The sequence below is a fragment of the Notolepis coatsorum genome (genome assembly GCF_963971535.1).
Source record: "Notolepis coatsorum genome assembly, chromosome: 3".
NCBI lineage: Eukaryota > Metazoa > Chordata > Actinopteri > Aulopiformes > Paralepididae > Notolepis > Notolepis coatsorum.
In genome coordinates this window covers 133,104,438-133,118,129 of record NC_140167.1, presented here as the reverse complement: position 1 = coordinate 133,118,129, position 13,692 = coordinate 133,104,438, and the positions used below count along the sequence as shown (strand labels likewise).

The 13,692-nt window shown below is 44.2% G+C and overlaps 1 protein-coding gene across 1 annotated transcript; it reads right to left on the bottom strand.

Moving 5' to 3' along the window:
- Positions 1-1,594: 1,594 nt before the first annotated feature.
- Positions 1,595-2,740, bottom strand: LOC311226008 (N-acetyllactosaminide beta-1,3-N-acetylglucosaminyltransferase 3-like; the record flags this gene model as incomplete). Its single annotated transcript, XM_084311390.1, has 1 exon — positions 1,595-2,740. One exon carries the CDS (start codon positions 2,738-2,740, stop codon positions 1,595-1,597), a length of 1,146 nt encoding a protein of 381 aa, XP_084167516.1.
- Between the last annotated feature and the right edge of the window lie 10,952 nt (positions 2,741-13,692).

The following is a 13,692-nucleotide window of genomic DNA, read 5'->3' as shown; positions in this document are numbered from 1 at the left end:
CGCTGACTCTCCAAGTATGGTTGTCAATATTCCAATGTACAGTTTTGCTTGTACAGTGTTCCCCCCCCCCCACCTTTATTGGACATAATCCCATACCATAAATAATAATAATATATTGTACAATTAAATTAATTAATAATGACTTAAGATAGAAGCTGAAGGTTATCTGAGTTGTGAAACATCACAAAGTAATTAAACAGGATTAATTTTAATCATGCCTGCAGCGCAATGAAGAGGAGCGCCAGGAGGCAGCCAAGACTAACTAGTAACAAAGAGTAACTAGTAACAAAGAGTAACTAGTAACAAAGAGTAACTAGTAACTAGTAACAAATAGTAACTAGTAACAAAGAGTAACTAGTAACAAAGAGTAACTAGTAACTAGTAACAAAGAGTAACTAGTAACAAAGAATAACTAGTAACAAAGAGTAACGAGTAACTAGTAACAAAGTGTAACTAGTAACAAAGAGTAACTAGTAACAAAGAGTAACTAGTAACAAAGAGTAACTAGTAACTAGTAACAAAGAGTAACTAGTAACAAAGAGTAACTAAGAGTAACTAGTAACAACGAGTAACTGGTAACTAGTAACAAAGAGTAACTAGTAACAAAGAATAACTAGTAACAAAGAGTAACTAGTAACCAAGAGTAACTAGTAACTAGTAACAAAGAGTAACTAGTAACAAAGAATAACTAGTAACAAAGAGTAACTAGTAACAAAGAGTAACTAGTAACAAAGAGTAACTAGTAACTAGTAACAAAGAGTACCTAGTAACTAGTAACAAAGAGTAACTAGTAACAAAGAATAACTAGTAACAAAGAGTAACTAGTAACTAGTAACAAAGGAAATAAAGAAAGGAATATTTGTCAAGTTCAAATGCTTTCTTTCAAGTAATTTTTCAGTATTTCATGGAGGAAGGAGGGAAGGGATGAATACATTTTTACTGAAGCAACTTTTTTTTTTTTATCCACTTTTTTTCTCCTTTTTCTATTTTGCTCCCATCCCAATTTAGCCGCGCCAATTCTCCCCTCCCCTGTCTTGAACGTTGCTCGCATATGCCCCCCACTGGTCGGCTGTAGGGAGGATAGAAGCCTTGCATCACATGTCCCCTCCGATACATGTGGAGGCAGCCTGTCACATCTTTTCACCTGCCAGCGCGGACTCTCATTCGGCGAGGAGTAACGTGTGGGAGGCTCACACTACCCCGACATTTCCTGTCTCTGCTGTGCAGGCGTCCCCCAACCGACCTGTAGGAGTCGCTGTCCACAACGTCCAGATTACCACCCATCGACTTCCACCCGCTAACTCTGCCAATTGAGTTAGTATGACGGCCGGCCCAAGCCGGAGGCAACGCTGAAAATTCCCTATGCGAGTGTGTACAATCTTTTTCATGTTTGCATTAGTGAAAAACTGCATATTACAGCGGCTCAGCTGACCCTCCCTAGATAGTTATGCAATTTATATACATTGAGCTAGTTTCCTTTCAACAGTACTTTCTTTCAAATATCAAATTAAAAGATTGCTCTGCTGCATAAATAACATTTAAGGAACAGTACTAAGGTATAATACATTCATCTCAAATCCAAATCTCATTGTTCTCACACAGAACTCCAACATTTCAGGTCAGGGTCATGTATTCGGTGCCACATGACGTATATATCAGGCGGCAAGAACCTATGTACCAATATCATTTCTCTGTAATAACAAGGATCGTAGGGGTCTTGTGTACGTGAGGGGATGTGCAGTCCTGCTGTCTTGACACCCATGTGGGAAACAGGCCCGAGTCCCGCCTTAGCCAGACACATCCCCATGTAGATGTCATCGATGGGTAGAATCCTGATGGATGCAGACATTTTGTATATGAGCATGGCTGTATAGCCTGAGAGGAGGAAGCCCCCACCACCGCAATAAGGGGGGTATGAGTTGGACTCTTGTACCTGAACTGGGATATAGTACTTGCTCCCCGGGTCTCGGATAGGTCCCACGTACTGAATCAGGTGCCCAGTGAAGAGGTGCTTGCTGCCGTCATTGTCCTTGAGGCTCTGAAGGTACTCCACCATGTTGTCCGTGTTGGCGAAGATGTCATCGTCTCCGTTGAGGAGGAAACGGGCCTTGGGACAGTTCCTCTCCATCCACTCCAGGAAGAGCATCTGCTTCAGGGTGAGGTTGAAGAAGGAGTCTTGGAAGTCCCACTGCAGGATGTCGTTGTGCTCACGGTGCTCCAGTTCCAGGAGCCTGTTCAGTCTCTGCTTCTCGAATCCCGTGCTTGTCGTTCCCAAGATGAAGATCCTCCGGATCCACACGTTGTTGTGTAATCGCTCCTCTGCCCAGGTTTTTCGTAGGACTTCTCGCCGGTCGTAGTTCCAGGGGGAGCTCTTGATGACCAACAGGAGGAAGACGTCTCCGGAGTTGTCCACTCCTCCGCATTTGCCAGGGACGTCTAGCAGCATGGGGAAATGGCGACAATGACAATAGTAGAGGAAGTCTTGGATGTTACCAGGGAGAGCGGAGAAACCAGAGACATTGGCTGCAGACAGGTTTTGCTGACAAGTTGGCCATGAGAACGCAAAGGAGCTGTCATTGTTTGGAGAACTCCTCTGATCGGTTGCCTCTCTTTTATTGGCCTGTATATGGAGGGTCACGTCATCATGGAAATCATCTTTCCTCAGAAGGACAACCAAGCATAGAAGTCCAATCAGCATCAGAGCCGTTGCCTCAAGTTTGCATTTAAATCTTCTTCTCATCCTTGTTGCTCTGCAATGACAAACCAGAACAACGTTTTCATATCAGCCGTCTACATTTAAATGTTCTTCTCATCCTTGTTGCTCTGCAATGACAAACCAGAACAACGTTTTCATATCAGCCGTCTACATTTAAATCTTCTTCTCATCCTTGTTGCTCTGCAATGACAAACCAGAACAACGTTTTCATATCAGCCGTCTACATTTAAATGTTCTTCTCATCCTTGTTGCTCTGCAATGACAAACCAAAACAACCTTTTCATATCAGCCGTCTACATTTAGAAATTATGTTGTAACTTTTAACATTTGTTATATATTTGATTACATGCATTGTCATATTAGGCCGTAAGGTGCAGGCATCGTTTCATCCCGTTCCCACCTCAGCGGACTACTAAATTTTCACTCTGGGTGAAATATATATTGGTGTAGATTTAGGAATAAAAAGTCCTCCATTTACAATCCTGCCCGTTTTGCGCAGAATTTTAAAGTCGGGACTAGATCTTTCCTCACGAACGGATACTTGGTTACCACAGAGTTTTATTTGACGTAATTGGTGCAAGTTCGGTCACGTATCTTGCGCTCGACCAATAGCAGCTCTCTTTGTTGCGAGGATATGGGCGACGTCCGTTCAGAAAGAACGTGTACAAGATTTTACACAGACACGGTGGGATAGATATAGAAACTGCGTCGAACGGTGGCTTAACCTACCAGGCCAGAATGATACCATTGTGGAGATATACAAACATTGTTTAGAGATCAATTTGTGTCATAAATGTCATGATATATATCTTTATATCTGTATGTCGTGTATGTCATGAATGTCATGATGAACTTGTGCTGTTCAAGTTGGTCATGAGCAGTAAAACTCCTGTTTTTATACATAATCAGATTGTTTTTAGTAATACTGTGCACGAGCATTACACTAGAGTTGAACACTGAACTCTCCACGCACAAGCACACATGAGCACACACACAACACACACACTGTACACGCTCACACACTAGCAGCCACTTTAACATGAGCACACACACACTCATGCTGCACATGCTCACACTATTGAGAGATTTGGGGTGCTTTTTCAATGTATGTGATGTATAGATTGGGGAAAGATGGTAGCATCTAACGGTGCCAGGTCAGAGAGGGCAGAAATGTGTTTGGCGTAGCAGAGGTTGGTTCAGAACGGTGACCAGTGGATTGAATACACTGCCAGCGAGGGTGTTTGTTGACATTCCTTGGAAGAACATCTGAGATAAGACGGAGTGTCTCCCAGAGCGAGGGAGAGGGGTGACCTCTTTAATGCAACAGTAGAGAAACGTTTTGAAGTGTGTGTAAAGGTTAAACGCGGTTGTCATGACAGCGCGTCGCCTGACAACCGGAAGAGGGGCGGGGCTATCGTTTCTATGACGAAGATCTTATAAAGCTGAAGTGGTTCCGGGTAGGGCAGACTAGAATCTGACTCAGACTAGAAACTGACCAAGAGCGAGTAGGACTGAGATCACACAGACACTCTATCCTCTCATTGAGAGAGAGGGGGGGGGGGAGAATGCCACATCACCAGTAGCTTCGGCTACCACGAGGATGGTCTTGGCTAACGAACCGGCCTGACCACTATTGGACTGAATAACAAAAGGACGATAGACGAACACACCGAAAGATCATTAGAATAGACTCTTCAAGGACGATACAATTTGATAACATCTGACAACATCTGATTATGAGGTTCTGTTTATAGCAATAAAACAACGCTTTTCCTCATAAGGTATCTCACGGTGTCGAAGTGTCGAATTCTTACGGAGGTGGAGAATTATTATGGTTTATGGATTGCACTAACGGGGGGATATAATGATCTTATCTACCAGTATCGGAGACGTCAGGACCATTAAAAGTACACAACGCAGAGGAATTGGATGGAGGGCCAAACAGACGAAGACGTGATACTGGCCAGTTTGATCAGAATCTTACAGTTGGTGCCGATGACAGCCGGATTTGCAAGAGATTAAAACAACGGGAACAGTTGGTTGTTGATGACAGCCGGATTTGCAAGAGATAAGAACAACGGATAAAGACTTTTTCAATAATGGGGCGACAGTGGACAACAGTCATCAATGTGTGGGAGAATCATGATCGAGCAAGGCCGGCCAGCCCTGGGAGAGAGCGGCGAGTCGAGCGGTCAGGAGGTGAACCAGCGCTGTAGGGGAAACAGCGCTCCGATCAAAAATGTGAGTTCACTGTGCACACGGTTGTTTTGATCTTTTAAGCCAAATAAAAACGAATAGATAGTGCATCCGTAAATAAGGAGCGACAGAGAAGCCAGCTGTAATAATATGAACAGAGAGCCATGGTGTTTTGAAAATCGAGGGTGTTATCAACAGGATAGAATGAAAAACAAACAGGGCAGGCTGCACGGTTTCTGGTGTTGGGAGTGTAAATGCAGGAGAAGATGAGGAGAGGGGGGGGTGCTGAACCAGACTGAAATCTGTTATGGCGGGATTGTTATGACAAGACTGTCGCCTGAGACGGCCCACCTTAAACTGGTCGCTGTGGTCTCAAGACGGCCGGAATTTGTTTTTGACGGGAGGAAAGTCGGTCGGGAATTTACCTTAAACTGTGTATTATGTCCGATAAGCAAGAGTTTAGTCCGGGAGAAGCGTCCCCTGATAGGAAAGAGAGGAAAACAGCGGTGTTTTTAGGCCTTGGAAGGAAGGGCAGCGTTTGTTTGTTTGAGAGAGTAGCCATTATGACCGAGACAAAATGGCCGTGAGCACCACGAGGAGATAACAACAGATAAAGAACCAGGAAGTGACACGTCAACTAAAACACCATCGAGGAGGAGTAGGTCGCCACCTAGTGGCGGAGGGGGGGTAGTGCTGGGGAGTTTCCATTACCCATAGGGGAATATTTAGAGTTTAATTCAATTAAGGAGTTTAATTGCGGAGGGGGGGGGTAGTGCTGGGGAGTTTCCATTACCCATAGGGGAATATTTAGAGTTTAAGTTAATTAAGGAGTTTAATTTTTTCAAGATTACCAACTGCTTGTGTGTATACACGGTGGTGTATGTAGAACTTTGTAAATTAACTCAAAGTGTGGTATAGAGCGACGGTGACAGCTCCAGGGCGACGGTAGACAGCCCTGTAGGGTATAGAGCGACGGTGACAGCTCCAGGGCGACGTAGACAGCCCCGTAGGGTATAGAGCGATGGTGACAGCTCCAGGGCGACGGTAGACAGCCCCGTAGGGTATAGAGCGACGGTGACAGCTCCAGGGCGATAGTAGACAGCCCCGTAGGGTATAGAGCGACGGTGACAGCTCCAGGGCGACGGTAGACAGCCCCGTAGGGTATAGAGCGACGGACAGCTCTGTTGTATGTTAGATGATAGTACGAGTACGTATGTGAGTTAGGAGCAGGGAACCAACCTGCTCTGTTGTATGTTAGAGCGATGCTCGGTTGTATGTTATTATCATAATAATCGATATACAGGTTAATTAAATAAGTTTAATTATGAAATAAGAGGGAGTTCGATCTCCAGTGGGGCCTTCTCACACCTAATAAATAGGCAGAGTCTTGAGGGGACACGTCACCAGAAAGAACTGGCGCGCGCTGGGGGTCACCCGTGGGACAAACGTAGAGCGCCGAGTGGGTATCGTTTAGCTGCTGGTGTCACGCCGGAAGACAACAAAACAGGGAACAGCCCTGTAGGATTAGATATGGGTGTTGAGAAGGTGGGGGACTAATAGAGAACAAATAGCGCCATGGGCTGTAGGACACTCACACCGTCCAACAGTCTGAAAGGGTGTGGCCATGGCAGGGGCTTGCAGAGGAAAAAATATATAGAGAACGAGCTGCAGGCCCAAAGCCACGGTAGACTAATAGAAAACACAGGGTCGAGTGTACAGAAAAACTGCCGGCGTGGTGTTTCTGCTTTCAGAGTCTGGAGAGGGCCGACGGCGGTGTAGATGAGCCTCAACCAAGATGACCGACAGGGCGGAGATGACTGACGGGGCGGAGACGGCCAACGGGGCGGAGACGGCCGACGAGGCGGAGTCCAACGGTCGCAGGCGGTGTTTGCCCAGGGGAGAACGAGGCGGACATCGGAGGGGGTTTCCCCGCGGAGATGCTGTTTAGAGAGCGTTTTGAAACAACAGAGCACGGGCGGTGAATCATGGACAAACAGGGACTTCCTTTCAGAGTCAATCAGGAGATCGAGAGACGAGACAACAGCGAGAAGTCCGGTATTCATTGATTAGGAGTATGAGATATAAATGGAGGATTCATATAGAAGATATATGTACAGAAGGATATATATATATATATATAGAAGGTTGATAAGAGGGAAAACAGTAAAACAACACGATAGAATTATTGGGAGCAGACAGAGGAGCTCCAATTGTGATGAGTCGTTGGATGTTGTTGGTTTTGGTGGTCGGTTTCGGTTCCCTTTGTGCACGAAGGGGGGCGCAAACAGACATCAGGCAGCAAGATCACTGGGTTGACCGTGGGCCGTCTTCGTTTCTTGTGCACGAGAGATGGGGTTGGTTTGCTTCAACCACAGGCTATTTTTGGCATAATTAATTAAAAAACCCAAATAATGATTTATGATTCTGAAGGTTGATTAAGAATCAAAGGGGGGAATGAGAGATTTGGGGTGCTTTTTCAATGTATGTGATGTATAGATTGGGGAAACATGGTAGCATCTAACGGTGCCAGGTCAGAGAGGGCAGAAATGTGTTTGGCGTAGCAGAGGTTGGTTCAGAACGGTGACCAGTGGTTTGAATACACTGCCAGCGAGGGTGTTTGTTGACATTCCTTGGAAGAACATCTGAGATAAGACGGAGTGTCTCCCAGAGCGAGGGAGAGGGGTGACCTCTTTAATGCAACAGTAGAGAAACGTTTTGAAGTGTGTGTAAAGGTTAAACGCGGTTGTCATGACAGCGCGTCGCCTGACAACCGGAAGAGGGGCGGGGCTATCGTTTCTATGACGAAGATCTTATAAAGCTGACAGTGGTTCCGGGTAGGGCAGACTAGAATCTGACTCAGACTAGAAACTGACCAAGAGCGAGTAGGACTGAGATCACACAGACACTCTCTCCTCTCATTGAGAGAGAGGGGGGGGGGAGAATGCCACATCACCAGTAGCTTCGGCTACCACGAGGATGGTCTTGGCTAACGAACCGGCCTGACCACTATTGGACTGAATAACAAAAGGACGATAGACGAACACACCGAAAGATCATTAGAATAGACTCTTACAAGGACGATACAATTTGATACAATTTGATAACATCTGACAACATCTTATAGCAATAAAACAACGCTTTTCCTCATAAGGTATCTCACGGTGTCGAAGTGTCGAATTCTTACGGAGGTGGAGAATTATTATGGTTTATGGATTGCACTAACGGGGGGAGATAAGGATCTTATCTACCAGTATCGGAGACGTCAGGACCATTAAAAGTACACAACGCAGAGGAATTGGATGGAGGGCCAAACAGACGAAGACGTGATACTGGCCAGTTTGATCAGAATCTTACACTATGGACACTTTACAGAAGGAAAGGTCACTTTAAGAATGGTATAGCTTGAGATTGTATAATATTGCATTGTATAGCAGTGTACATAAAGACCCAAGGCCTCATCCGTAGCTAACAGTGTACTGCACTGCCACAGGACCTAGCATGTCCTACCATGCTCTGTAAATAACTCATGTACAGATACCGATATGCCTACTTTGTTTACTTGTTTATTGCACTATGTCGCTCTATTGGTTGGACTCTTATTATTATTACTTGTATTATGCACATCGTTGCGGGCGAGATCCCCCGCATTTCACTGTATACCTGTATGCCGTGACAAATTAAACTCTTGTATCTCTTGTATCTTGTATCTTGTATCTAGAGGTTCCAGTAGTGGGCAGCTTGAATTGCCAGGTCCTAGAACCAGTGCTTTGGGGAGATCTTTTATTTTTAGAGCATTAACTCTTTGGAATGGCCTGCCTCGGAACCTCTGCTGCATTTACAGTAGATTCACTTTTAAAAATAATCTTAAATAGTTTTTAAATTGTTTTTAACACTGTAAAGTATTTTTTTGTTTTTGTTTTACACTAATGTAATTTTAGCTATCTTAATTGTTACAGTAGTTTCATTATGCATTGTGTGTACTGACTTTTAATAATTTTGTTTTTGCAATAGTGATTGTTTTTGTATGTTTTTTTTGTGTGTGGACCCCAGGAAGACTAGCTGGTTGCTATCGCACCAGCTAATGGGGATCCCTAATAAAATAAAATCAAATAAAATCAAATTGAAAATGGGGGACCCTGATTAGATTAGATTGTACTTTATTGTCATTATACGGGTGTAACGGTACACAGAAGCCACGGTTCGGTACGTACATCGGTATTGGGGTCACGGTTCGGTACGAGTTCGGTACAACAGAAAAAAATAAATATATATATATATTTTTAATCCTCTCTTTCTCCGATTTTTCTCTGTTTTCTCCCCGTTCCAATTTAGTCGTTGTGCCAATTCCCCCCCCACCCCCCCCCCCCTACCTGGTTGTTGTGCGCATGTTCTCCTACTGGTCGGTACAAGGGAAGCCTGAAGTCATCCGCACGCTTCCTCCGACACGCGCGGCGACAGCCAGTGACTCTTTTTTCACCTGGCAGCGAGGACTTTTTCTCGGAATCTGCCAGGGTGAGTGAGGGGCAGAGTTTAGTGATGTTTCGGAGGTGAAAGAAAGAGGTCTTGCAGAGGTGTTTGATGTGTGTATCATATGTGAGGTGGGGGTCCATTTTCACGCCCAAGTTGGTGACAAGGGTGGAAAGGGGAATGTCCTGACCGGAGAAGGAGATGGTGGTGATGGTGGTTGACCGGACCTGGTGTGGGGTACCGATCAGCATGGCTTGTGTTTTGGAACTGTTGACCTGGAGAAACCTGTTGTTCATCCATGCCTTAGTCTCCTCCAGGCAAGCGGTCAGTGTGGGGGGTGATGAAGGTGATGATGGTGTGATCCGGATATATAACTGGGTGTCGTCAGCGTAGCAGTGGAACGACACACCGTGCCGGCCGATGATGCGGCCGAGGGGGAGCATGTACAGGGTGAACAGCAGGGGGCCGAGGACGGATCCCTGGGGGACACCGCAGGTGACGGGGTGGTTGGAGGATGTTGCGCCTCCAAGGGAGACACACTCAGTCCGACCAGCCAAGAGGGACTGGAATAAGCCAAGGGCTAGGTCGCGGAGTCCGACATTGGAGTGGAGACAGTCCAGTAGAATGGGATGATCCACCGTGTCGAAGGCTGCCGATAGGTCGAGAAGGACCAGAATGGATGGGGTTCCAGCATCCGCCGCCATCAGTAGATCGTTGGTTACCCTGACCAGGGCTGTCTCTGTACTGTGCGCGGAGCGGAAACCAGACTGGAACTTCTTGAAGATGTTGTTGTCTCTGAGGTGTGCTTGGAGCTGCTTCGCAACTACCTTCTCCAGCACCTTTTAAAGGAACGGGAGGTTGGAGATGGGCCGGTAGTTGACGAGGGCCTCTGGGCCTCTGAGGGTCTATCATTGTTTGTGTTTCATGTTCATCCCCTCTCTCTTCTCGCTAGAAACATCGACCCACTGACAACGCAACGCAGTGAATTGAAAAATTCACATGGCAACATAAATGCACCTAGCAACTACATTTAGTCAATCAGCGTCTTCAAATATGATGGTGTGAACAACCAGACTACTGCTCTACTGCTGGTGTGAACAACCAGGCTACTGCTCTACTGCTGGTGTGAACAACCAGCCTACTGCTCTACTGCTGGTGTGAACAACCAGGCTACTGCTCTACTGCTAGTGTGAACAACCAGACTACTGCTCTACTGCTGGTGTGAACAACCAGACTACTGCTCTACTGCTGGTGTGAACAACCAGACGTACTGCTCGCACAATAAATTACATGGTGCTTCAGCGCTTTGGCCCTGGTCTGTTCCCGGCATTAGCCACCCTTCAATCTGATAAATAATTGTAGGCAACATTTCAAATTCTCCCCAGCTTCAACGCTTGGCCCTATCACCTCTAATAGTCAGGCAGGTTAATACTTGCACCATATTTTCCCCAAATTGACCCTGAAAATGTATGATTAGACACCAAAATTATGATCCTAAGTTACTTAGAAGCTGAGATATTGGTAGATATAGGTTTTTACATTGCAGCCATTTTGGATCTTCCAGTTGGTGTGTATGTATTTGCAGTGGCTTAGCAAAAAAGAATTGACGCGCCGGACAAAAGCACCACATTTTTCCCACGTGTTCCTCATCATCATAGCTTTCATTTTGGGGTAGGGGCCACGTCATCATGGATTTCAAGATGGCCGCCATGTAAAATCAAGGTTCTGCCCATTAATAAATATCTTGGTCCATAGCGCGCTCAATATTTGAGCGAACACAAAGGTATTGGTATCCCTGTAAACTAGAGAAGCTAAGCTTTCCATTGGTATCATTTTCATTAAGCCCAACTGTTGGGAAAGGGGTTTTAATGGGCAATGATTCAAAATTATGTAAAATTTTCGACCTAGAGAAAACTGCCATGCTCATCTTCCAAAAGGTCCCTTGGCTGTTCACATGATATATCAGAGTGAACATTGGTTTTATAGGTACCCACAAGCCTCTTCTTTCCAGACATACCCACTTTGTCCAACTTGCATGCTATTTAGGGCAATAATCAAGCAGGTTTGTGCATGTGGTACAAATGTGTCGAGCATTGGGTTAGGGTTTGTTGTTAGAATGTTGAACATAGAAGATAAATGTTGGTGTCAAACTACACATTTTCTGGGTCAATAAATGTGTTAATGCTATGAAGAATATCCTGGTCGTTTGGTCATTACGGTGTTGATGACCGGTATAGCCACCGACAGCTGTCATGAGACATGCACTGAGAGTATGGCCACGCAGGAATTTTTATGAAACATTCTGATATTTTCGCAGGTCTTGAGCAGTGGTCTCGTGCGCGCCACTGTCAACCAAGCGACCGACAGTGGCACGACTCGAGACGCGCACCGTTTGACAATGATATGCATGCATGCAGCATAATTTGCGAGTGCCCTTGTGAGTCGTGACTGAGGAGAGGATGGCCCGCAGGCCGCAGGAATTTCTATAAACATTCTGATACTTTGATTAGTTAACTATCTATTCCGTTAGTTAACTATGTATTGATAGATAACTTCTTACATATTAATATGATATTGTAAGGGGCAGGACCAGATAAGCTTAAGCTTTATCTTTGTAAAACAAAGATATCCAAATGGTTTATTTCTCTTCCACAGCGAAGTCTTTCTTTTTAAGTGGTCCTAAAGCTATTTCCCTAAATATTCACGTCACTACTACAAGGTAAGAAAACTGTATTTTCTTACCTTGTAGTAGTGACGTGAATATTTATATTTAAATAGTTTATATAAATATTTATATATTTATATAACTCGACACATGAAAATTCCTCCTCACCTGAAAGCCGTAAATAAACAGCAAAGCGGTCGGCAAGGCACCATGGTCTAGAAATGCAGGCTTCAATCTATGTTGTTAGTCTATCTGTTCAGTACTGCTCAGCACTGTTTCACGATGCACAATGAGCTCTTCTTCTTCTTCTTCTTCTTCTTCTTCTTATTTGAATTTCCGCTTCTTGAAAGAGAATTGTTAAATATATATAGATGCACAAATGTTCTAGAATGTTTGATTATGACATCATACTGTGACATCACGAATGCTCTAGAATGTTTGACTATGACATCATACTGTGACATCACAAATGTTCTAGAATGTTTGACTGACATCATACTGTGATATCACACATGTTCTAGAAGGTTCTATTATGACAAATAATACGGTTCAATGACTATCTAAATCCAATCAATATTCCTAATGCCGTTTCAATGTAAGGTTATAAAAATAAACATATAAACATTCATATAATACAATAACCTAAATATATAGCTTTGGCTCCTCTACAATACGTTTACCTATACGATTTGACTTGATTCAATCGGTTATATGTTTTGCCTTTTTAAACATGTCCTTTATCGTGCTGTCCTCTGGCTGCGCTAAGCCAGGACAGCTGTCACGAGACGCGCACTGAGAGCTGGCCAGTATACCGCGGGAATCTTTATGAAACATTCTGATATTTTCGCGGGCACGAGACCACTGCACAAGACCCGCGAAAATATCTCCATAACAGTTAAATAAGCCTATACGGGCTAAAGAGTTATGATAATAATAATAAATGTAATGAGTGATCCTAATAAAATGTCTATTCGATTCATGCATGTCTGACTGTTAAACAGTAAAAAATTATGTAAATATGTTGTTAGAATGGTACAAATATTCATCTGGTGACATTCTTCATAGCATTAACACATTTATTGACCCAGAAAATGTGTAGTTTGACACCAAAATGTATCTTCTATGTTCAACATTCTAACAACAAACCCTAACCCAACATTGACATTTTTGGCAGTTGTTAGAATGTTCGACACATTTGTACCACATGCACAAACCTGCTTGATTATTGCCCCAAATAGCATGCAAGTTGGACAAAGTGGATATGTCTGGAAAGAAGAGGCTTGTGGGTACCTATAAAAGCGAATTGCCTATGGGCAACATTTGGGGAATCGTTCGCATCTGTTAATAAAATGTCCATTCAATCAATCACCTGCAGATTGATTGATTGAATGAAAGTTTTATTAACAAATTGCAGAATGGGTACAATACAGTACGGCTCAATACACACAATTGTTAAGGGGATGCAGACCAGAGAAAGACTTTCGTCTTGTTTACATCAGGGTCCCCCATTTTCAATTCATAATGAATTGTAAGTAAGGGTGCAACTTGCTCCGTGCAATCCATTCTTTGTGGATCTAGCCCCAAGTCTCCAAACGCTATAACTCTTGAACTCTTCAATGTACAGTCAAAATCCTGGGCTCTAATAAAA